At 42.1% G+C, this 21,818-nt stretch overlaps 2 protein-coding genes and 2 long non-coding RNA genes across 8 annotated transcripts in view; 2 read left to right on the forward strand and 2 right to left on the reverse strand.

Annotated features, from left to right (window-relative positions):
- The window catches only part of LOC110499354, a 42,504-nt gene extending 39,941 nt beyond the window's left edge, over window positions 1-2,563 (forward strand). For all 3 annotated transcript variants that reach the window (XR_005037985.1, XR_005037986.1, XR_005037984.1), the window contains one exon: window positions 2,500-2,563. This is a non-coding gene — a long non-coding RNA (uncharacterized LOC110499354). The remainder of the gene's footprint in view (window positions 1-2,499) is intronic.
- A 206-nt stretch (window positions 2,564-2,769) lies between these two features.
- On the reverse strand, window positions 2,770-6,026 carry LOC118942061 (tripartite motif-containing protein 35-like). 3 transcript variants are annotated; one of them, XM_036956213.1, is made up of 7 exons: window positions 5,871-6,023; window positions 5,329-5,759; window positions 4,360-4,455; window positions 4,009-4,239; window positions 3,891-3,913; window positions 3,689-3,807; window positions 2,770-3,548 (listed from the first exon to the last, which is right to left on the reverse strand). In XM_036956213.1, the coding sequence occupies exons 2-7, from the start codon at window positions 5,731-5,733 to the stop codon at window positions 3,007-3,009; spliced, it is 1,416 nt and encodes a 471-aa protein (XP_036812108.1). In that variant the 5' UTR covers window positions 5,734-5,759; window positions 5,871-6,023; the 3' UTR covers window positions 2,770-3,006. The 3 variants fall into 3 exon arrangements, with proteins under 3 accessions (XP_036812108.1, XP_036812107.1, XP_036812106.1); XM_036956212.1 differs by having other exon boundaries at window positions 5,329-5,771; window positions 5,871-6,022; XM_036956211.1 differs by having other exon boundaries at window positions 5,329-6,026.
- A 7,891-nt stretch (window positions 6,027-13,917) lies between these two features.
- On the forward strand, window positions 13,918-14,599 carry LOC118942063. The gene is made up of 4 exons (XR_005037983.1): window positions 13,918-14,035; window positions 14,089-14,133; window positions 14,187-14,509; window positions 14,563-14,599. It is a non-coding gene; the product is annotated as an uncharacterized LOC118942063 (long non-coding RNA).
- Window positions 14,600-16,064: 1,465 nt separating this feature from the next.
- LOC110499358 (tripartite motif-containing protein 35-like) lies at window positions 16,065-20,345 on the reverse strand. Its single transcript, XM_021576442.2, has 7 exons — window positions 19,295-20,345; window positions 18,748-19,178; window positions 17,968-18,063; window positions 17,617-17,847; window positions 17,499-17,521; window positions 17,297-17,415; window positions 16,065-17,156 (listed from the first exon to the last, which is right to left on the reverse strand). The coding sequence occupies exons 2-7, from the start codon at window positions 19,150-19,152 to the stop codon at window positions 16,606-16,608; spliced, it is 1,425 nt and encodes a 474-aa protein (XP_021432117.2). The 5' UTR covers window positions 19,153-19,178; window positions 19,295-20,345; the 3' UTR covers window positions 16,065-16,605.
- Window positions 20,346-21,818: the final 1,473 nt, after the last annotated feature.

A 21,818-nucleotide genomic window follows, 5' to 3' on the forward strand; every position in this document is an offset into this window, starting at 1 on the left:
TCTCTGTCCTTTATTCTGATTCATTCTCTCCCTCCTGTCTATTCTCTCTCTCTGTTCTTTATTCTGTTTCATTCTCTCCCTCCTGTCTATTCTCTCTCTCCCAGACTTGCCTCCATGCAGCGCCTACAGAGCAGAGAGCATTAACCTCAACTTCTGTCCCCAGCATCACAAAGGACTGTGTGTGTGTGTGTGTGTGTGTGTGTGTGTGTGTGTGTGTGTGTGTGTGTGTGTGTGTGTGTGTGTGTAAATACATACATATTTACATTTATGACATCACCTGACAGGGACTTGGACATTAGTGGATTGTTGAAGTCCTTAGTGGTGACTAGGAGGAGGTTAGTCTCCATCTTCTCTCCACACAATGAAATTAACACTTTTGGTTTAGATACAGCACTGGCTTGGCTCAATTTAGCCTGGCTCTGCACAGCTCACTGTGTCTAACCCTCCACTTCATCTCTTCCTGCTCTGTGGTGAAACCATCCCAACACCAACACTACAACAGAACCTGAAGGTCCCTGGAACCCTAATCTCTGTCTGACAGAGAGAGGGGGGAGAAAAAGAGAGAGAGATAGATGGAGGGGGTTGAGAGAGGGGTACTGTGAAAAAGAAGAGAGAAGGAGTGTGTGCTCTGTCCTTCCCAGTCCTAGCCAGTCAGACACCACACATCGTAGAGAGAGAGACTCCATCTGGACCAGCTAAAGTGTGAGTGGGGTCCTGATTACAAGGTAGAGAGAGGGTGGTGTTGAGGGAGAAATGAGGGTGTCTCTCTCTGTCCCTCTCTCTGCTCCCTCCACTCTCTCACAGAAATGTGAATGGAATGCTCACAGATACGCAACACACACCTCTGTTTGTCTCAGACGTCAGACAGAATGACACCAATTGGCACTTAGGAGAATTGTCAAACAGCAGACAGTACCACAACTCATATAGGAAACAAAGGAAGTCACCTGCAAGTCTCAGGAACATTAGTCTAACTTTAGTTTTTGTAGAAATTGTGTAGTAATTTAGTAGTAACTAGAGCTCACCAGAGAGAGAACATAGAAGAGTGGTGTGAAGTTGTATTTTGAATCATTCTAAAATAACACTACGTATCTTTGGGGGGTTGTGTATGGATAATGCTTGGTTGAATGGGTCTAACCTAGCATGTCTACAGTTAACCAACTGTGTCTGGAGAACCCATTCTAAATAAAACCCCTGAGTTACATTCAAATCAAATCTATTTTGTCACGTTCGCCAAACACAACAGGTGTAGTAGACCTTACAGTGAAATGGTTACTGACAAGCATTTAACCAACAATGCAGTTTTGAGAAAATACCTAATAAAGTAAGAGAGAAGAATAAGAAATAATCAAAGAGCAGCAGTCAATAACAATAGTGGGGCTTTATACAGGGGGTACCTGTACAGAGTCAATGTGTCAGTGTGGGGGGGGGCACCGGTGTCGAGGTAATTCAGGTAATATGTACATGTAGGTAGAGTTATTAAAGTGACTATGCATAGATAATAACAGAGAGTAGCAGCACCTGGGGGGGGGGGGGGGGGGGGGGGGGCAACACCTGTGTTTGACGTGGTAACTATGTACAGTAGTGAACATTGGTATGTCCAGCACGGTCACTGTTGTCCTGTTGTGCATTTACAGGACCTGAGAGAGAGAGAAGGAACCTGCTATACTTACAATACACAATACAACACAGATGTCCACAACGTATACTTACCATACCAAACATGTAACGACTCAGACACCATAATGACTCACACGTTTAATGACTCTGGTTTCAGGTCATCTTTACAGAAGGCTGATCTTTTGTATCTCAAGTCCTCCATCTGGTGGTTAACAATTCAACTGCACTCAGTCACTACAGACCAGTCACCAGTTCCAGCATGCAGTTTAGCAGACAACTAAATTCACTAAATACCTGTAAATAAATTAAACTCTCAAACATGTACATTAAATATTACCAGTCCATGTTGTAAAATCTTCAATCACGGTCACCCTTCAGCATGACGTTATCTCAGTTTAATACATGACCTCTGTTGATGATCAGTATTTCACACAACCAATAACAACGACATGAAATAAAGATGTTTCTTTGATGATCTTTTAATGTCAGTTTGTTTCATATCTTCACATCAGCACCAATAATGACAGACGTTGTGTTATACCTGTTGTCATCCCAGACCCAGTAGCATGTAGAACATTCACTGATAACAGTTTAACACAGAGCTCTGTAGCTCAATAGTCAGATCAAAATCATGTCCTTGTTTCATGTTGTAATGCTGCAGACACTGTCAGGGACATAGACAGGTAAACGTTGACACTAGAAAAGGACATTCTTCAAGTGTAAAACGTAGTTTAATTAGAGAGAAAATCTGTGTTGTAAATAAAGACTTTGTCTAAAGAAACAAAATCCTAATAAACAGTGAGTTCACCAGTAGTAATAACACAATACCATCAGATACTCCTAGACCTTGGACCTCTCACTCACATCTAGGGCCCAGAGGTTTTCCTTAACCCAGCCACATTTAGGGTCCAGAGGTTTTCCTTAACATGTGAACCAACCACACCTTGGGCCCAGAGGTTTTCCTAAAGACGTGACCCAACCACACCTTGGGCCCAGAGGTTTTCCTTAAGATGGGACCAGGAACCACCCTAGTCATAGCCCTAAATGTATTACATTTAGAATTGCTCTACAAACACAATTAGTTGCTCCACATGAACAAACATTAATTCAGAATCGTGATGAAAAATATAATATGTACAGAGGGATCTGTTTGCAGAACAAGAGTTTTATTAACAAAAAGTAAACATATGAGTTTGCATTACAGAACAATTATTTTGTAGTTTTACACATCATTTCATGCAATTCTACACAACATAATCAATTGGGGCTCCCTGGAGGTCAGGGCCCCTGGGCACGTACCCTGCATGCACGGTTAGTAAGTCGGTCATGATGACTAGTTTAGATAGCTGGCTAGATTAACTAGACTAATTAACCAATACAACATGTTTAACTGACATGGGCTGACACCTCTGATTGGCAGATCTGAACACCAGTGCTTTTCACATCACCAGCTGATCCAATATGGAAGTACGGGTAGAGAGTCTCAGTGAATGTGTCTTTATGAGTGTAGATGAGTGTCATGTCTTTGGAGTCGTAGAAGGACACCTCCCCCTGGTCGTAGTCCAGCTGAACTCTGATCCTCTGGGGTTTCTTCTTCAGGAGGAGGGTCTCTCCCTTTCCATTACTATACTTACAACTATCCTGCCGTATAGCCCAGATTCCATACTCTGGTGATGCAAACAGCTCCCCCTTCCTGTCAATTGACTCTTTAGCCACGCCCATAATCCAGCAAGGACGGTCACCCAGCTCCACCTCCCAGCTGTGTTTACCTGAGCTGAACCCCTTAGAGCCCAGAATAGTTGTATACTTCATGAATCTCTCTGGGTTGTCAGGGAGCTGCTGCTTTGGGGCAGTTCGACTCACACTGGTCAGATCATCAGACAGAGAGAGCCAGGAGGATGCAGTGTTGGGATCCAGAATCACAGGAGCTTCAGAACAAAGAGATATTCCACACATTATACCATGTAGTCTCTTTTCATATACACTAACAATACTACTTCAAATAGACTACTTAATTAAATCTATCTTACATTATTCTAGATCATGTCCTCTCCTATCCAGTACTCACTGTGTTTGATGATCTCCTGCATCTTCTTCCAGACTCTGAACTTCAGGTTTCCCAGGTGTTTGGCCACGTCTATCAGCCCCACTGACACCAGCTGTGGATCTGGCATTGTGCACTGGGCTCTGGAATAACATTCAGGAGTCAGAACGTCTGTGGGGTTGGGTTCACAACCACAGAGAAGAGAGATGAGAAGCAGATCACTTACCTTCCCTTCGTGGTCTTGAAGTTCTGTAAAGTAGAGTATATAGTCATCAATATTATTGATTCATCAATACATCTTTGAGTTCATTTATAATGTATGTCTGAGAGAGAGCCGTCCTTACCTGCAGGAATGAGATGTCTTCATCTTTCAGCTCCCCCTCTATGGCTCTGATTGTGTCTGAAAGTGATGATATCTCTCTGTTCATCTGCTCAATCTTCTTCTTCATCTTCTGACTCTTCTGCTTCTCTTCCTCTTTCAAAGCAGCTATCCTGGCCTCCTCTTCCTTTCGTAGAAACTGGTGAAGTTTCTCAAACTCCTTCTTAATCTGCTTCTCTGTGTGCTGGGCCTGGCTCTGGAGACAGTGAGAAGAATACATAATTCTACAATTATTATCAGAATGAAATCCTACATGTAGGCTACAATTGAAACAATACATGCTGTACTATTGTAACTTTACATAATTTATACGAACCTTAATGTGCACTGCTGTTTGATCACAGGTTTGTTTAACTTTATTAAAGACCTTCAGCTTCTCCTGTAAGGGCTTCAGGTCAGTCTGGAGTTCCTCCTGGAATGAGACAGAACCTCACTGAGGAGACAACCTCTGGACTCACTTTATAGGAGAGAACGTGTCTTCACAGCAACTTAACGTTTTTATGTCATGAATCGTGTTCTGGAGGCAGCTCTACGGAGTGGTCACTAGCTGGCACAGCCACAACGTCATAAAATCTGATTTTAAACCTAACCCTAACCTTAACCACACTGATTACTCTAATGTCTAACCTTAACCACACTGATTACTCTAAAGCCTAACCTTAACCACACTGATTACTCTAATGTCTAACCTTTACCACACTGATTACTCTAATGTCTAACCTTAACCACACTGATTACTCTAATGTCTAACCTTAACCACACTGATTACTCTAATGCCTAACCTTAACCACACTGATTACTCTAATGCCTAACCTTAACCACACTGCTGACTATAATGCCTTACCTTAACCTCAAACTAAGACCAAAAAGCAAATGTTCATTTTAATACATTTTTAAAACGTAGCCAATTTTGCCATTGCAGCTGGCTCATCTAGTGGAAATCACTCAGTTCTGCCTCCAGGGAAAGATTAATCTTTCATTCATGACAATGAACGTAAACCTGTAACTGTACAGTATATCTCTATCACTGCAGAGACATTTGTTTTAAGTTTCATGGTCAGAGATACACTATACGTTTTCACTCAGGATCTCAAACACTTCAATTTCATACCAAACAGTGATTTATTATGTATCAGAATCTGAAATTCACAATTATTCAGTCAACACAATGTGTAGAACATCTATCTATTATCTAAATGACTCATTAATAAAACATTGATAACTTCATGTTCCATAGTTTGAGTATTGCTGTATCACATATTTTCTATCAGAATCTTCCTCCTACCTTGTGATCCTGTACAGCCTCATCTACAGGGATGCAGTCATGATCTTTATGTTTCCTTGAGACCTGACACACCAAACAGATGGGCTCTTTATCCTCCAGACAGAACAGACTGAGTTTCTCACTGTGTTGACTGCAGAGCACCTTGGAACCTGTGGTTGGATCTGTCTGTCTCCTTTCCCGTAAGGCCTCACACAGGTTCTTTAGAGAAAGGTTTATAGGGGGATGATCCTTAGACGATCGTCTCCTGCAAAGTGGACATGACAGAGATTCCTTGTCTTTCCAGCATTCCTTTAGACAGGCTTGGCAGAAGCTGTGGCTGCATGACAAGATGACAGGATCCTTAAAGATGTCAAGGCACACCGTACAGGAGAAATCCTCCTCTGGGAGAGACGAACTAGAAGCCATTTTCTCACACGATGTCACTCCCTGTCCTGGTATGAGATCTGAAAGTTAATTTCACTTTTAACAAATTCCTCTCTGAAACAGACACATTCAAATGTAAATGAAGCTGAATGTAAAGTTCACAGTCTTGATGATATTACCTTGTATTGGTTGGTTTATTACCCTGATATTTCAGAACAATCTAAATAAAATCCCAGTGTTGTTGTGTGTCAGACAGACATGAGTCCTGGAGAGTTATTAAAGTTACAGCACTGAGATGAACTTTAGTCATCATGTGACTCGAGGGTGGAGTTTACTGTGAACCTGGGAATACCTGTTTAACCTGCACCCAAGAACAAACAGGGCCAATGACAGAGGACTTCACTTTTATTTATTTATTTTATTATTATGCAAGAAGGAATACAACGTGGCTGATATGAATGTGAACTGTGTTTACGTATGACCAGGAACAAAACGGGAATAAACATACCTGAATTTATCCAATAGAAACTCTCATTTGCAACTGTTGGACTAATGATTACACACTCGATAAGCTAGATGAAGGGAAGAGCATGCATACCAGGCAACTTCCCCATGCCTGCCCCAGAACAAGCTCCTCTCCCGGGCATCATCTCCACCACTGCGGCCTCCCGCTTCTAAAAACCTGGCTCCAAAAAGCCTTCTTTTCTCTTTCTTTCTCCCTCTTTCCCATTCTCTCTTCAAAATCCCAAAGTCCTACTACACAGTGAAGGTTTTCTACAATCAGTGTGTAGCCTCTTGTAGAATGAGAAAGAAATCTAACTGTTCCAACATAAAATGGGACTACAAATAAGTCCTCAGTTGGTGAGCAAAGAAGGTTAGAGGATTTAAATGTGCTGCAGTCTCATATTTCTTCTCCTGTTGGTGTTTTCTGAAAGGCTTGATTATCTTCTCTTTTTCTGTCCTTGCAAAGGGAACTATCCTCCTCTGTCTTCACTTTGTGGAGTTGTTCTGTTCTGCACTTGTTGGCTCACGTCTCTCTCTGTCCTGCTCTACTCTGCTTGTCTGATGATGGGGGAATGGGGAAAGAACAGAATGAAAAAGAGTCTCTCTCTCTCCTACACACACAGCAGTCATCCATCACTAGGATCTACTAATAGCAGACCCCTGACTCCACGCCTCCCCTTCCTCTCCTCCCTCCCTCCTCACACAACACCTCCCTTCAGAACCCTTACATTTATGACATCACCAAACAAGGACTTGGACATTGGTGGACTGTTGAAGTCCTTAGTGGTGGCTAGGAGGTTAGTCTCCAACCTCTCTCCACACAATGAAATGAACACTTCTGGTTTAAATACACCACCGGCTTGGGTCAATTTAGCCTGACTCTGCACAGCTCACTGTGTCTAACCCTCCACTTCATCTCTTCCTGCTCTGTGGTGAAACCATCCCAACACCAACACTACAACAGAACCTGAATGTCCCTGGCACCCTAATCTATGTCTGACAGAGAGAGTCGGGAGAAAATGAGAGAGAGAGAGATGGAGGGAGTTGAGAGAGGGGTACTGTGCAAAAGAAGAGAGTGTGTGCTCTGTCCTTCCCAGTCCTAGTCAGTCAGACACCACACATCGTAGAGAGAGAGACTCCATCTGGACCAGCTAAAGTGTCAGTGGGGTCCTGATTACAAGGTGGTGTTGAGGGAGTAATGAGGGTGTCTCTCTCTGTCCTTCTCTCTTCTCCCTCCACTCCCTCACAGAGCTGTGAATGGAATGCACACGGGTCATTCATTGAGAATGGTGGCTTTTTGAACAGCTAACTTGTAAAAATCTAAACTTATAGTCGAATAGTAAACCGCTTAACATTATAAATCAACAGTAATTACAGTTTATATTTTTACTACATTATATAGAAAATATGATTTTGCTGCCTTTCTGTCACTGGTGTTACCTATATTATAGATGACAATTCAGGCTTTCTATAATGTAATTTCAGTGTTTAATTTGCATATATAATCAAAGACAGAAAAGGTTAATGATAATACTAATAAATTGTTTGGATTAGTAATGAGTAAAGTTCAATTCATACTGTTGTTTTTTTGTTGTAACATTAGAAATAATTGAGGTTGAGTCATCAAAATTGAATGATCATATCCTTAAAATGTTGACTAATGAATGTAGCAACAGTTAGGTAGATACAAAAAAACATATTCAATTAAATTGAGCAACTCTGATGCCTGAACACCAATGCTATAATGTGACACAATGTAACACCAGTGATGCAATGTAACACCAGTGACGCAATGTAACACCAGTGATGCAATGTAACACCAGTGATGCAATGTAACACCAGTGATGCAATGTAACACCAATGCTATAATGTAACACCAGTGATGCAATGTAACACCAATGCTATAATGTAACACCAGTGATGCAATGTAACACCAGTGATGCAATGTAACACCAGTGACACAATGTAACACCAATGCTATAATGTAACACCAGTGACGCAATGTAACACCAGTGATGCAATGTAACACCAGTGATGCAATGTAACACCAGTGACACAATGTAACACCAGTGACACAATGTAACACCAGTGACGCAATGTAACACCAGTGACGCAATGTAACACCAGTGACGCAATGTAACACCAGTGACGCAATGTAACACCAGTGACACAATGTAACACCAGTGACGCAATGTAACACCAGTGACGCAATGTAACACCAGTGACGCAATGTAACACCAGTGACGCAATGTAACACCAGTGACGCAATGTAACACCAGTGACGCAATGTAACACCAGTGACACAATGTAACATCAGTGACACAATGTAACACCAGTAACACCAGTGACACAATGTAACACCAGTGACACAATGTAACACCAGTGACACAATGTAAAACCAGTGACACAATGTAACACCAGTGACACAATGTAACACCAGGGACGCAATGTAACACCAGTGACACAATGTAACACCAGTGACACAATGTAACACCAATGACAAACATAAGATTATTTCAAACAAATTTGATCAATTTATTTGTAATGTTTTTTAATTACAAATAATTTGAGATTTCACAAAATGGGTTGATTTAATATTAACAATTAAATGAGTATTATTGGTCAAAGCTTAAGACTAAAATATGAAGCCCAGTCTTTCATAACAACTTTGTGATACAAACATATTAAACATGTCCACTAGTACATTAGAAACACTAACATTGAACATAAACTAAAACTGTTCTCCTAACCACACTGATACCAACATGTTGTTTGCAGTAAAACATGTTCATGGAATATTTCCTGTATTTTCTTCACTTTAACTTCAGATGTGTTTGTCTTTGCCATGTTATTGTGTCGCGTCCATCTCTTATCATCTCTGAGACAATCTCCATTGCTTTCTAGTTACTGACAGCTTCTTCACTCATAGCCAGTTCAGATGTATGTGTTTTTTGGGGTATATATTGTGAAACTGTTAGATATTACTTGTTAGATATTACTGCACAGTCGGAGCTAGAAACACAAGCATTTCACTACACCCGCAATAACATCTGCTAAACACGTGTATGTGACCAATACATTTGATTTGATTTGATTTGACATCTGCCACTTCACACAGTCAGGTGCTCCTTCAAATACTTCCAGGTACAGTGGCAAATTTGAACTGATCTTTTGTTCACTGGCAGCGGCTCTGATATCGGACAAACAATCTGGTCATCCCCTTACCAGTTGATATCATCTCTTGGGCTTGGCCAGTAGAACTTGTTGACATCATTCCTGTGCATGCACTTTACTTTGACACAATGTTCTTCCTCCTCCAGTATAATGTCAGGGTTGTTCGTCACAGTTCACGATACAACACTGTCCACTGTGGTGAGACTCGATGACATCTGGATGAAGTGGAGCTGAGATATCCAGGTCGATGACGTCTAGACGAAGTGGAGCTGAGATATCCAGGTCGATGTGGAGCTGAGATAATCAGGTCGATGACATCTGGATGAAGTGTAGCTGAGATATCCAGGTCGATGACATCTAGACGAAGTGGAGCTGAGATATCCAGGTCGATGACATCTGGTTGATGTGGAGCTGAGATAATCAGGTCGATGACATCTGGTTGATGTGGAGCTGAGATATCCAGGCCGATGACATCTGGTTGATGTGGAGGTGAGATATCCAGGTCGATGACATCTGGACGAAGTGGAGCTGAGATATCCAGGTCGATGACATCTGGACGAAGTGGAGCTGAGATATCCAGGTCGATGACATCTGGTTGATGTGGAGGTGAGATATCCAGGTTGATGACACCTGGTTGATGTGGAGGTGAGATATCCAGGTCGATGACATCTGGACAAAGTGGAGCTGAGATATCCAGGTCGATGACATCTGGACAAAGTGGAGCTGAGATATCCAGGTCGATGACATCTGGTTGATGTGGACGTGAGATATCCAGGTCGATGACATCTGGACAAAGTGGAGCTGAGATATCCAGGTTGATGACATCTGGACAAAGTGGAGCTGAGATATCCAGGTCGATGACATCTAGACGAAGTGGAGCTGAGATATCCAGGTCGATGACATCTGGACAAAGTGGAGCTGAGATATCCAGGTTGATGACATCTGGACAAAGTGGAGCTGAGATATCCAGGTTGATGACATCTGGACAAAGTGGAGCTGAGATATCCAGGTTGATGACATCTGGTTAATGTAGAGGTAAGACACGGCCATTAGCCGGCATTGTTGGGAGGGTTACTTCTTGGAGGCCATAACATGGGCAATCCCACATGCCTTCCGCTGCTTGGCAGAGACAACTTATGTCTCTAAATTTTAGGATGCCAGGTATGATACTTACAACCTTGTTCATTCACATGGTTCCTTTTATGGTAACCAGGGATACCTCAGACATCTTCTGTGCCTTTATTTCCACCTCTTCCTCTCTAACATAATGCAACTGTATTTGACTGCCAGAGTCCCTCAACTCCTGGTAGAAAGACATTGTTACAGACTATGCCATCTGCCATCTCCTCCAGATTGTTAGAATGTGAAAGAATAAGTTTGTGTATTTTCTCCACCATAAACTGTAAGTTCTCATGAGTCTTGCATTGGCAAGTTTCTCGGTCTCTGTCATTCGGTGTCACCACCCAAAATGGTCTGCAGAAGAAGGCATATGAAATGTTTTGCTCATGCTCAGCAACACATTTCCTGTGATTCCTGTTTTTCCGGGAATCACAAAGGAGCCTCCTCTGTTTCTTAATGATAGTGTTGTTCTTGCCAGGGGTTTGCCTGCTGACATCATCTCTTAGGTATTTCTGTCGTACAGCTCTCGTTAATTCTGTCCAAACTTGTTTCTCGAGCTCTGTTTTGTAGCTCCCAGGCTTTGTTTGAAAAACCAATGCTATGCGCACACAACCTTTTAAATCTGTATTTCTTGATCAGCTTTCCTGTCAGTATTTTTATAAATCCCTGTTTGGCTTTGTCTGCTTTGTACTTTGCTCTTAGATCCCCCAAGAGAGCATAGTGGAAGTTTAGAGTTGTTCTAATTGATGAAGAGGCCGGGCAGCCTTGTAGAGTGCTTCTCGTCTTCATTCTTGGACTGTCAAGGTCTTGATTTTTAGCTTGTAGACTGTCAACGTTTTCTGTATTTGTGGTGTAGACTTTTGTACTTTTCCAACTTGTCTTGTAACTCCTGATGTTTTCTTCTGCCTATCTGTGCTTCTCTCCTGCACACTCTCTGCCCTTCGATTCATTGTCTGTAAAGATGAAATATATAATTGTATTTGATTTCCAGTATAAGATGCATGAAATCCTACTCTGTCACGCCTATCCACAAAACTAGGTAGCTTGTTAAGACAGTTTAAATCAATTCTCGTGCCAAGTGACAAATATTGTGTAGTCCTACTTAAAGGGATAGTTCATCTGAATTATGAAATGACATATTGGTTTCCTTACCGTGTAAGCAGTCTATGGACAATGAATGACAGCAATCAATGCTTTGGTTTTGTGCCACAAATGCAAACAAATTATCATTTGAAACAGTGGCCAGGTAAACAAAAGCATGTCTTGCTGGGAGTCAACACTGTCATTCCTGCTCTCAATCTCTCTCTGTGTATTGCCTGTCTGAGCCTCCATTTCCATCTTTCCATCCATCTCCTGTCTTTTTCCCCTTTCTATTAGATCCTTCACTCTCTTTCTTTTTTGACTCTTTCAATCCTTCAAATAAGTCTGGTGTTTTTGTTTAAGGTAGGCTGCTCTGCGGTGTGGGTCAGCATCCTTGTGCTATTTGTAGAGTCTTTGCTTCTCAGCAGGACTTAATTTCGCCATATCTATCAAAAGGAAACCATATTATGTGATTACAATGTTGAAACAGTAATGAAATGATAATAAGTATTTATCAATATAATTGTTGAAGGTTTTATAATATTTTGCATTGTGGTGTAGTGGTTATGTCACTCTGGATGGATAAAGTGTCTGATAAATGACGGTATTAGTAACATATTCTATCATTATTATCGTAGTAGTAATGAGGAGAAAGACGCTGTCACCCACTGTGAATCATGCTGGTTTATAGCTGTGAATCATGCTGGGTTATAGCTGTGAATCATGCTGGCTTATAGCTGTGAATCATGCTGGTTTATAGCTGTGAATCATGCTGGTTTATAGCTGTGAATCATGCTGGGTTATAGCTGTGAATCATGCTGGGTTATAGCTGTGAATCATGCTGGGTTATAGCTGTGAATCATGCTGGTTTATAGCTGTGAATCATGCTGGGCTATAGCTGTGAATCATGCTGGGTTATAGCTGTGAATCATGCTGGGTTATAGCTGTGAATCATGCTGGTTTATAGCTGTGAATCATGCTGGTTTATAGCTGTGAATCATGCTGGGTTATAGCTGTGAATCATGCTGGGTTATAGCTGTGAATCATGCTGGGTTATAGCTGTGAATCATGCTGGGTTATAGCTGTGAATCATGCTGGTTTATAGCTGTGAATCATGCTGGTTTATAGCTGTGAATCATGCTGGGTTATAGCTGTGAATCATGCTGGGATATAGCTGTGAATCATGCTGGGTTATAGCTGTGAATCATGCTGGTTTATAGCTGTGAATCATGCTGGGTTATAGCTGTGAATCATGCTGGGTTATAGCTGTGAATCATGCTGGTTTATAGCTATGAATCATGCTGGGTTATAGCTGTGAATCATGCTGGGTTATAGCTGTGAATCATGCTGGGTTAGAGCTGTGAATCATGCTGGGTTATAGCTGTGAATCATGCTGGTTTATAGCTGTGAATCATGCTGGGTTATAGCTGTGAATCATGCTGGGTTATAGCTGTGAATCATGCTGGTTTATAGCTATGAATCAGGCTGGGTTATAGCTGTGAATCATGCTGGGTTATAGCTGTGAATCATGCTGGGTTATAGCTGTGAATCATGCTGGGTTATAGCTGTGAATCATGCTGGGTTATAGCTGTGAATCATGCTGGCTTATAGCTGTGAATCATGCTGGTTTATAGCTGTGAATCATGTTGGCTTATAGCTGTGAATCATGTTGGTTTAGAGCTGTGAATCATGCTGGTTTATAGCTGTGAATCATGTTGGTTTAGAGCTGTGAATCATGTTGGTTTAGAGCTGTGAATCATGCTGGTTTATAGCTGTGAATCATGCTGGGTTATAGCTGTGCATCATGTTGGTTTATAGCTGTGAATCATGCTGGGTTATAGCTGTGAATCATGCTGGTTTATTGCTGTGAATCATGCTGGTTTATAGCTGTGAATCATGCTGGGTTATAGCTGTGCATCATGTTGGTTTATAGCTGTGAATCATGCTGGTTTATAGCTGTGAATCATGTTATCACTCCCTGACCTTAAAGAGACGTTTTATGTCTCTATTTGGTAATGTCAGGATGTGATGTGGGGTGGGAATTCTATGTTTTGTTTTCTATGTTTCTTTATTTCTATGTTTTGGCCGGGTATTGTTCTCAATCAGGGACAGCTGTCTATCTTTGTCTCTGATTGGGAATCATACTTAGGTACACAGGGTTATCTAAGGACAGGTGTAGTGGTTTATAGTACTGACCCCTCTACACGCAGGGTTATCTATGGAGAGGTGTACAGTACTGACCCCTCTACACACAGGGTTATCTATGGAGAGGTGTAGTGGTTTATAGGAGTGACCCCTCTACACACAGGGATATCTATGGAGAGGTGTAGTGGTTTGTAGGAGTGACCCCTCTACACACAGGGTTATCTATGGAGAGGTGTATAATACTGACCCCTCTACACACAGGGTTATCTATGGAGAGGTGTACAGTACTGACCCCTCTACACACAGGGTTATCTATGGAGAGGTGTAGTGGTTTATAGGAGTGACCCCTCTACACACAGGGATATCTATTTAGAGGTGTATAGTACTGACCCCTCTACACACAGGGTTATCTATGGAGAGGTGTAGTGGTTTATAGGAGTGACCCCTCTACACACAGGGTTATCTATTGAGAGGTGTATAGTACTGACCCCTCTACACACAGGGTTATCTATGGAGAGGTGTATAGTACTGACCAATCTACACACAGGGTTATCTATGGAGAGGTGTATAGTACTGACCAATCTACACACAGGGTTATCTATGGAGAGGTGTATGGTACTGACCCCTCTACACACAGGGTTATCTATGGAGAGGTGTACGGTACTGACCCCTCTACACACAGGGTTATCTATGGAGAGGTGTAGTGGTGTATAATACTGACCCCTCTACACACAGGGTTATCTATGGAGAGGTGTACAGTACTGACCCCTCTACACACAGGGTTATCTATGGAGAGGTGTAGTGGTTTATAGGAGTGACCCCTCTACACACAGGGATATCTATTTAGAGGTGTATAGTACTGACCCATTTACACACAGGGTTATCTATTGAGAGGTGTATAATACTGACCCCTCTACTCACAGGGTTATCTATGGAGAGGTGAATAGTACTGACCCCTCTACACACAGGGTTATCTATGGAGAGGTGAATAGTACTGACCCCTCTACACACAGGGTTATCTATGGAGAGGTGTATAGTACTGACCCCTCTAAACACGGGGTTATCTATGGAGAGGTGAATAGTACTGACCCCTCTACACACAGGGTTATCTATGGAGAGGTGTAGTGGTTTATAGGAGTGACCCCTCTACACACAGGGATATCTATTTAGAGGTGTATAGTACTGACCCTTTTACACACAGGGTTATCTATGGAGAGGTGTATAGTACTGACCCCTCTACACACAGGGTTATCTATGGAGAGGTGTAGAGTACTGACCCCTCTACACACAGGGTTATCTATGGAGAGGTGCATAGTACTGAACCCTTTACACAGGGATATCTATGGAGAGGTGTACAGTACTGACCCCTCTACACACAGGGTTATCTATGGAGAGGTATATAGTACTGACCCCTCTACACACAGGGTTATCTATGGAGAGGTGTATAGTACTGACCCCTCTACACACAGGGTTATCTATTTAGAGGTGTATAGTACTGACCCCTCTACACACAGGGTTATCTATGGAGAGGTGTATGGTACTGACCCCTCTACACACAGGGTTATCTATGGAGTGGTGTATAATACTGACCCCTTTACACACAGGGTTATCTATGGAGAGGTGTATAGTACTGACCCCTTTGCACACAGGGTTATCTATCTAGAAGTGTAGTGGTGTATAGTACTGACCCCTCTACACACAGGGTTATCTATGGAGAGGTGTATAATACTGACCCCTCTACACAAAGGGTTATCTATTTAGAGGTGTAGTGGTGTATAGTACTGACCACTAAAGCTGATGTTGTCTTTCTCCTCTCTGTCCAATGTGTTTCTAGGTCCTGGAGTCACCAGTCTCCTGCTTCAATTTCAGTTGATCTACACATGTTAATTATGACTCATGCCACGTTACTAATGATAATCTGAGTGAGAGTGACTAACATAATCAATGGGGCCCCCCAGAGGTCAGGGCAGGGAGGAGGAGGGAGGTCAGATGTTGTAGGTTATTTTACATTACTATACATTTACTGCATTTGTTTAGTAAGTTGAGTGTTTCATTAGAAAACATGTCAGAGGTCTGGATCGACTGGAGGTGTCCTCATATGTAGTTACTGCCCTGCCCATATTACTTCATCACTGACTAGATGGTGAGCCCAGGAGGGGGACAGAACATTTGTGGGAAAAGGCTGCAAGTTGCTGATAAGGTACACACACACACACACACACACACACACACACACACACACACACACACACACACACACACACACACACACACACACACACACACACACACACACACACAATGCAGTGGACATTCTAATCAATAATGAGGAGAGACAAGGTCAATCATCAATAAGGATATGACTTTATTATAAACTTGTAATAAGGAAAGCACAGAGCAATAACGATGGCTGGTCGACCCAACATGGTGACTGTTGGGTTGAGAGCCCTGAGACAAAGGATACAAATACCTTTTATAGCAAAGATACACCCCCTTAGTCTACATGATAAACAACAGATGTGTGGAATGGGCCACAAGGTTAGGATTCATATTAAATTAATTAATAATTCACAGCAGACAGTATCTGCTGTAAAGACTGTTCTCATTGTGAGTAAACCAGGGTCTGGTCCCCAAAACAGGGTTCCTCTCATAAGTATCTATACCCGAGCCATCTCTCCCTGGTACCTTCCAGTCAAACCGGAGCAATCTCCCTCACATGAATGGATGGTAAATCTACTGTCAGCATTAAGTCCCAGAGGTCCAACTCAGAAGACCACAGATGAGTGTTCTAAAAACACCATTCTACTCCAGAAAACAACCATTTGATACAATAACAGTATTATAACATAATCTAGTAATTTCACCAACAACAACACACACACACACATAACCTCATTGGGATGATATCACTGTCAGAGACACCTCTGATTGGCAGATCTGAACACCAGTGTTTTTGGCATCAACAGCTGATCCAATAGAGAAGTACGGGTGGAGAGTCTCAGTGAATGTGTATTTATGAGTGTAGATGAGTGTCATGTCTTTGGAGTCGTAGAAGGACACCTCCCCCTGGTCGTAGTCCAGCTGAACTCTGATCCTCTGGGGTTTCTTCTTCAGGAGGAGGGTCTCTCCCTTTCCATTAGTATACTTACCACTCCTCTGCAGTATGGCCCAGATTCCATACTCTGGTGATGCATGCCGCTCCCCCTTCCTGTCAGCTGATTCTTTAGCCACGCCCAGGTTCCAGTGAGGATGATCCCCAACCTCCACCTCCCAGCTGTGTTTACCTGAGCTGAACCCCTTAGAGCCCAGAACATTTTGATACTTCATGAATCTCTCTGGGTTGTCAGGGAGCTGCTGCTTTGGGCCAGTTCGACTCACACTGGTCAGATCATCAGACAGAGAGAGACAGGAGAATGCAGTGTTGGGGTCCAGAATCACAGGAGCTTCAGAACAAAGAGATATTCCATACATTATACCATGTAGTCTCTTTTCATATACACTAACAATACTACTTAAAATAGAGTACTTAATTAAATCTATCTTACATTATTCTAGATCATGTCCTCTCCTATCCAGTACTCACTGTGTTTGATGATCTCCTTCATCTTCTCCCAGACTCTGAACTTCAGGTTTCCCAGGTGTTTGGCCACGTCTATCAGCCCCACTGACACCAGCTGTGGATCTGGCATTGTGCACTGGGCTCTGGAATAACATTCAGGAGTCAGAACGTCTGTGGGGTTGGGTTCACAACCACAGAGAAGAGAGACGAGTAGCAGATCACTTACCTTACCTTCATGGTCTTGAAGTTCTGTAAAGTAGAGTATATAGTCATCAATATCATTGATTCATCAATACATCTTTGAGTTCATTTATAATGTATGTCTGAGAGAGAGCCGTCCTTACCTGCAGGAATGAGATGTCTTCATCTTTCAGCTCCCCCTCTATGGCTCTGATTGTGTCTGAAAGTGATGATATCTCTCTGTTCATCTGCTCAATCTTCTCCTTCATCTTCTGACTCTTCTGCTTCTCTTCCTCTTTCAGAGCAGCTATCCTGGCCTCCTCTTCCTCTCGTAGAAACTGGTGAAGTTTCTCAAACTCCTCCTTAATCTGCTTCTCTGTGTGCTGGGCCTGGCTCTGGAGACAGTGAGAAGAATACATCATTCTACAATTATTATCAGAATTAAATCCTACATGTAGACTACAATTGAAACAATACCTGCTGAACTATTGTAACTTTACATAATTTATACAAACCTTAATGTGCACTGCTGTTTGATCACAGGTTTGTTTAACTTTATTAAAGACCTTCAGCTTCTCCTGTAAGGGCATCAGGTCAGTCTGGAGTTCCTCCTGGAATGAGACAGAACCTCACTGAGGAGACAACCCCTGGACTCTCTTTATAGGAGAGAACGTGTCTTCACAGCAACTTAACGTTTTTATGTCATGAATCGTGTTCTGGAGGCAGCTCTACGGAGTGGTCACTAGCTGGCACAGCCACAACGTCATAAAATCTGATTTTAAACCTAACCCTAACCTTAACCACACTGAATACTCTAATGTCTAACCTTAACCACACTGCTGACTATAATGCCTAACCTTAACCTCAAACTAAGACCAAAAATCAAATGTTTATTTTAATTAATTTTTAAAACATAGCCAATTTTGCCATTGCAGCTGGCTCATCTAGTGGAAATCACTCAGTTCTGCCTCCAGGGAAAGATTCATCTTTCATTCATGACAATGAAAGTAAACCTGTAACTGTACAGTATATCTCTATCACTGCAGAGACATTTGTTTTAAGTTTCATGGTCAGAGATACACTATACGTTTCACTCAGGATCTCACACTTCAATTTCATACCAAACAGTGATTTATTATGTATCAGAATCTGAAATTCACAATTATTCAGTCAACACAATGTGTAGAACATCTATCTATTATCTAAATGACTCATTAATAAAACATTCATAACTTCATGTTCCATAGTTTGAGTATTGCTGTATCACATATTTTCTATCAGAATCTTCCTCCTACCTTGTGATCCTGTACAGCCTCATCTACAGGGATGCAGTCATGATTTTTATGTTTCCTTGAGACCTGACACACCAAACAGATGGGCTCTTTATCCTCCAGACAGAACAGACTGAGTTTCTCACTGTGTTGACTGCAGAGCACCTTGGACCCTGTGGTTGGATCTGTCTGTCTCCTTTCCCGTAAGGCCTCACACAGGTTCTTTAGAGAAAGGTTTATAGGGGGATGATCCTTAGACGATCGTCTCCTGCAAAGTGGACATGACAGAGATTCCTTGTCTTTCCAGCATTCCTTTAGACAGGCTTGGCAGAAGCTGTGGCTGCATGACAAGATGACAGGATCCTTAAAGATGTCAAGGCACACCGTACAGGAGAAATCCTCCTCTGGGAGAGACGAACTAGAAGCCATTTTCTCACACGGTGTCACTCCCTGTCCTGGTATGATATCTGAAAGTTACTTTCACTTTCACTTTTAAAATGTCCTCTCTTGAAGGGAAACAATATTCAAAGCAAGTGAAGATGCATGTAAAGTTCAGTCTTGATGATATTACCTTGTATTGGTTGGTTTATTACCCTGATATTTCAGAACAATCTAAATAAAATCCCAGTGTTGTTGTGTGTCAGACAGACATGAGTCCTGGAGAGTTATTAAAGTTACAGCACTGAGATGAACTTCAGTCATCATGTGACTCGGGGGTGGAGTTTACTGTGAACCTGGGAATACCTGTTTAACCTGCACCCAAGAACAAACAGGGCCAATGACAGAGGACTTCACTTTTATTTATTTATTTTATTATTATGCAAGAAGGAATACAACGTGGCTGATATGAATGTGAACTGTGTTTACGTCTGACCAGGAACAAAACGGGAATAAACATACCTGAATTTATCCAATAGAAACTCTCATTTGCAACTGTTGGACTAATGATTACACACTCGATAAGCTAGATGAAGGGAAGAGCATGCAAGGCGGTATTACATGTGTCACTGTCTGTCACCTCTTTTTCCCTCTGCCTGTGTGCACCTACTTTGTAAATGTTCAATCTTTACCAGGCAACTTCCCCATGCCTGCCCCAGAACAAGCTCCTCTCCCGGGCATGATCTCCACCACTGCGGCCTCCCGCTTCTAAAAACCTGGCTCCAAAAAGCCTTCTTTTCTCTTTCTTTCTCCCTCTTTCTCATTCTCTCTTCAAAATCCGAAAGTCCTACTACACAGTGAAGGTTTTCTACAATCAGTGTGTAGCCTCTTGAAGAATGAGAAAGAAATCTAACTGTTCCAACATAAAAAGGGGCTACAAATAAGTCCTCAGTTGGTGAGCAAAGAAGGTTAGAGGATTTAAATGTGCTGCAGTCTCATATTTCTTCTCCTGTTGGTGTTTTCTGAAAGGCTTGATTATCTTCTCTTGTTCTGTCCTTGCAAAGGGAACTATCCTCCTCTCTCTTCTCTTTGTGGAGTTGTTCTGTTCTGCACTTGTTGGCTCACGTCTCTCTCTGTCCTGCTCTACTCTGCTTGTCTGATGATGGGGGGAATGGGGAAAGAGCAGAATGAAAAAGAGTCTCTCTCTCTCCTACACACACAGCAGTCATCCATCACTAGGATCTACTAATAGCAGACCCCTGACTCCACGCCTCCCCTTCCTCTCCTCCCTCCCTCCTCACACAACACCTCCCTTCAGAACCCTTACATTTATGACATCACCAAACAAGGACTTGGACATTGGTGGACTGTTGAAGTCCTTAGTGGTGGCTAGGAGGTTAGTCTCCAACCTCTCTCCACACAATGAAATTAACACTTCTGGTTTAAATACACCACCGGCTTGGGTCAATTTACCCTGACTCTGCACAGCTCACTGTGTCTAACCCTCCACTTCATCTCTTCCTGCTCTGTGGTGAAACCATCCCAACACCAACACTACAACAGAACCTGAATGTCCCTGACACCCTAATCTCTGTCTGACAGAGAGAGGGGGAGAAAATGAGAGAGATAGATGGAGGGAGTTGAGAGAGGGGTACTGTGCAAAAGAAGAGAGTGTGTGCTCTGTCCTTCCCAGTCCTAGCCAGTCAGACACCACACATCGTAGAGAGAGAGACTCCATCTGGCCCAGCTAAAGTGTCAGTGGGGTCCTGATTACAAGGTAGAGAGGGTGGTGTTGAGGGAGAAATGAGGGTGTCTCTCTCTGTCCTTCTCTCTTCTCCCTCCACTCCCTCACAGAGCTGTGAATGGAATGCACACGGGTCATTCATTGAGAATGGTGGCTTTTTGAACAGCTAACTTGTAAAAATCAAAACTAATAGTTGAATAGTAAACCGCTTAACATTATAAATCAACATTAATTACAGTTTATATTTTTACTACATTACAAAGAAAATATGATTTTGCTGCCTTTCTGTCACTGGTGTTACCTACATTATAGATGACAATTCAGGCTTTCTATAATGTAATTTCAGTGTTTAATTTGCACATATAATCAAAGACAGAAAAGGTTAATGATAATACTAATAAATTGTTTGGATTAGTAATGAGTAAAGTTCAATTCATACTGTTGTTTTTTTGTTGTAACATTAGAAATAATTGAGGTTGAGTCATCAAAATTGAATGATCATATCCTTAAAATGTTGACTAATGAATGTAGCAACAGTTAGGTAGATACAAAAAAACATATTCAATTAAATTGAGCAACTCTGATGCCTGAACACCAATGCTATAATGTAACACCAGTGACGCAATGTAACACCAGTGACGTAATGTAACACCAGTGACAAAATGTAACACCAGTGACACAATGTAACACCAGTGACGCAATGTAACACCAGTGACGCAATGTAACACCAGTGACGCAATGTAACACCAGTGACGCAATGTAACACCAGTGACGCAATGTAACACCAGTGACGCAATGTAACACCAGTGACGCAATGTAACACCAGTGACGCAATGTAACACCAGTGACGCAATGTAACACCAGTGACGCAATGTAACACCAGTGACGCAATGTAACACCAGTGACGCAATGTAACACCAGTGACGCAATGTAACACCAGTGACGCAATGTAACACCAGTGACACAATGTAAC

Source organism: Oncorhynchus mykiss, chromosome 20 (genome assembly GCF_013265735.2).
Source record: "Oncorhynchus mykiss isolate Arlee chromosome 20, USDA_OmykA_1.1, whole genome shotgun sequence".
NCBI lineage: Eukaryota > Metazoa > Chordata > Actinopteri > Salmoniformes > Salmonidae > Oncorhynchus > Oncorhynchus mykiss.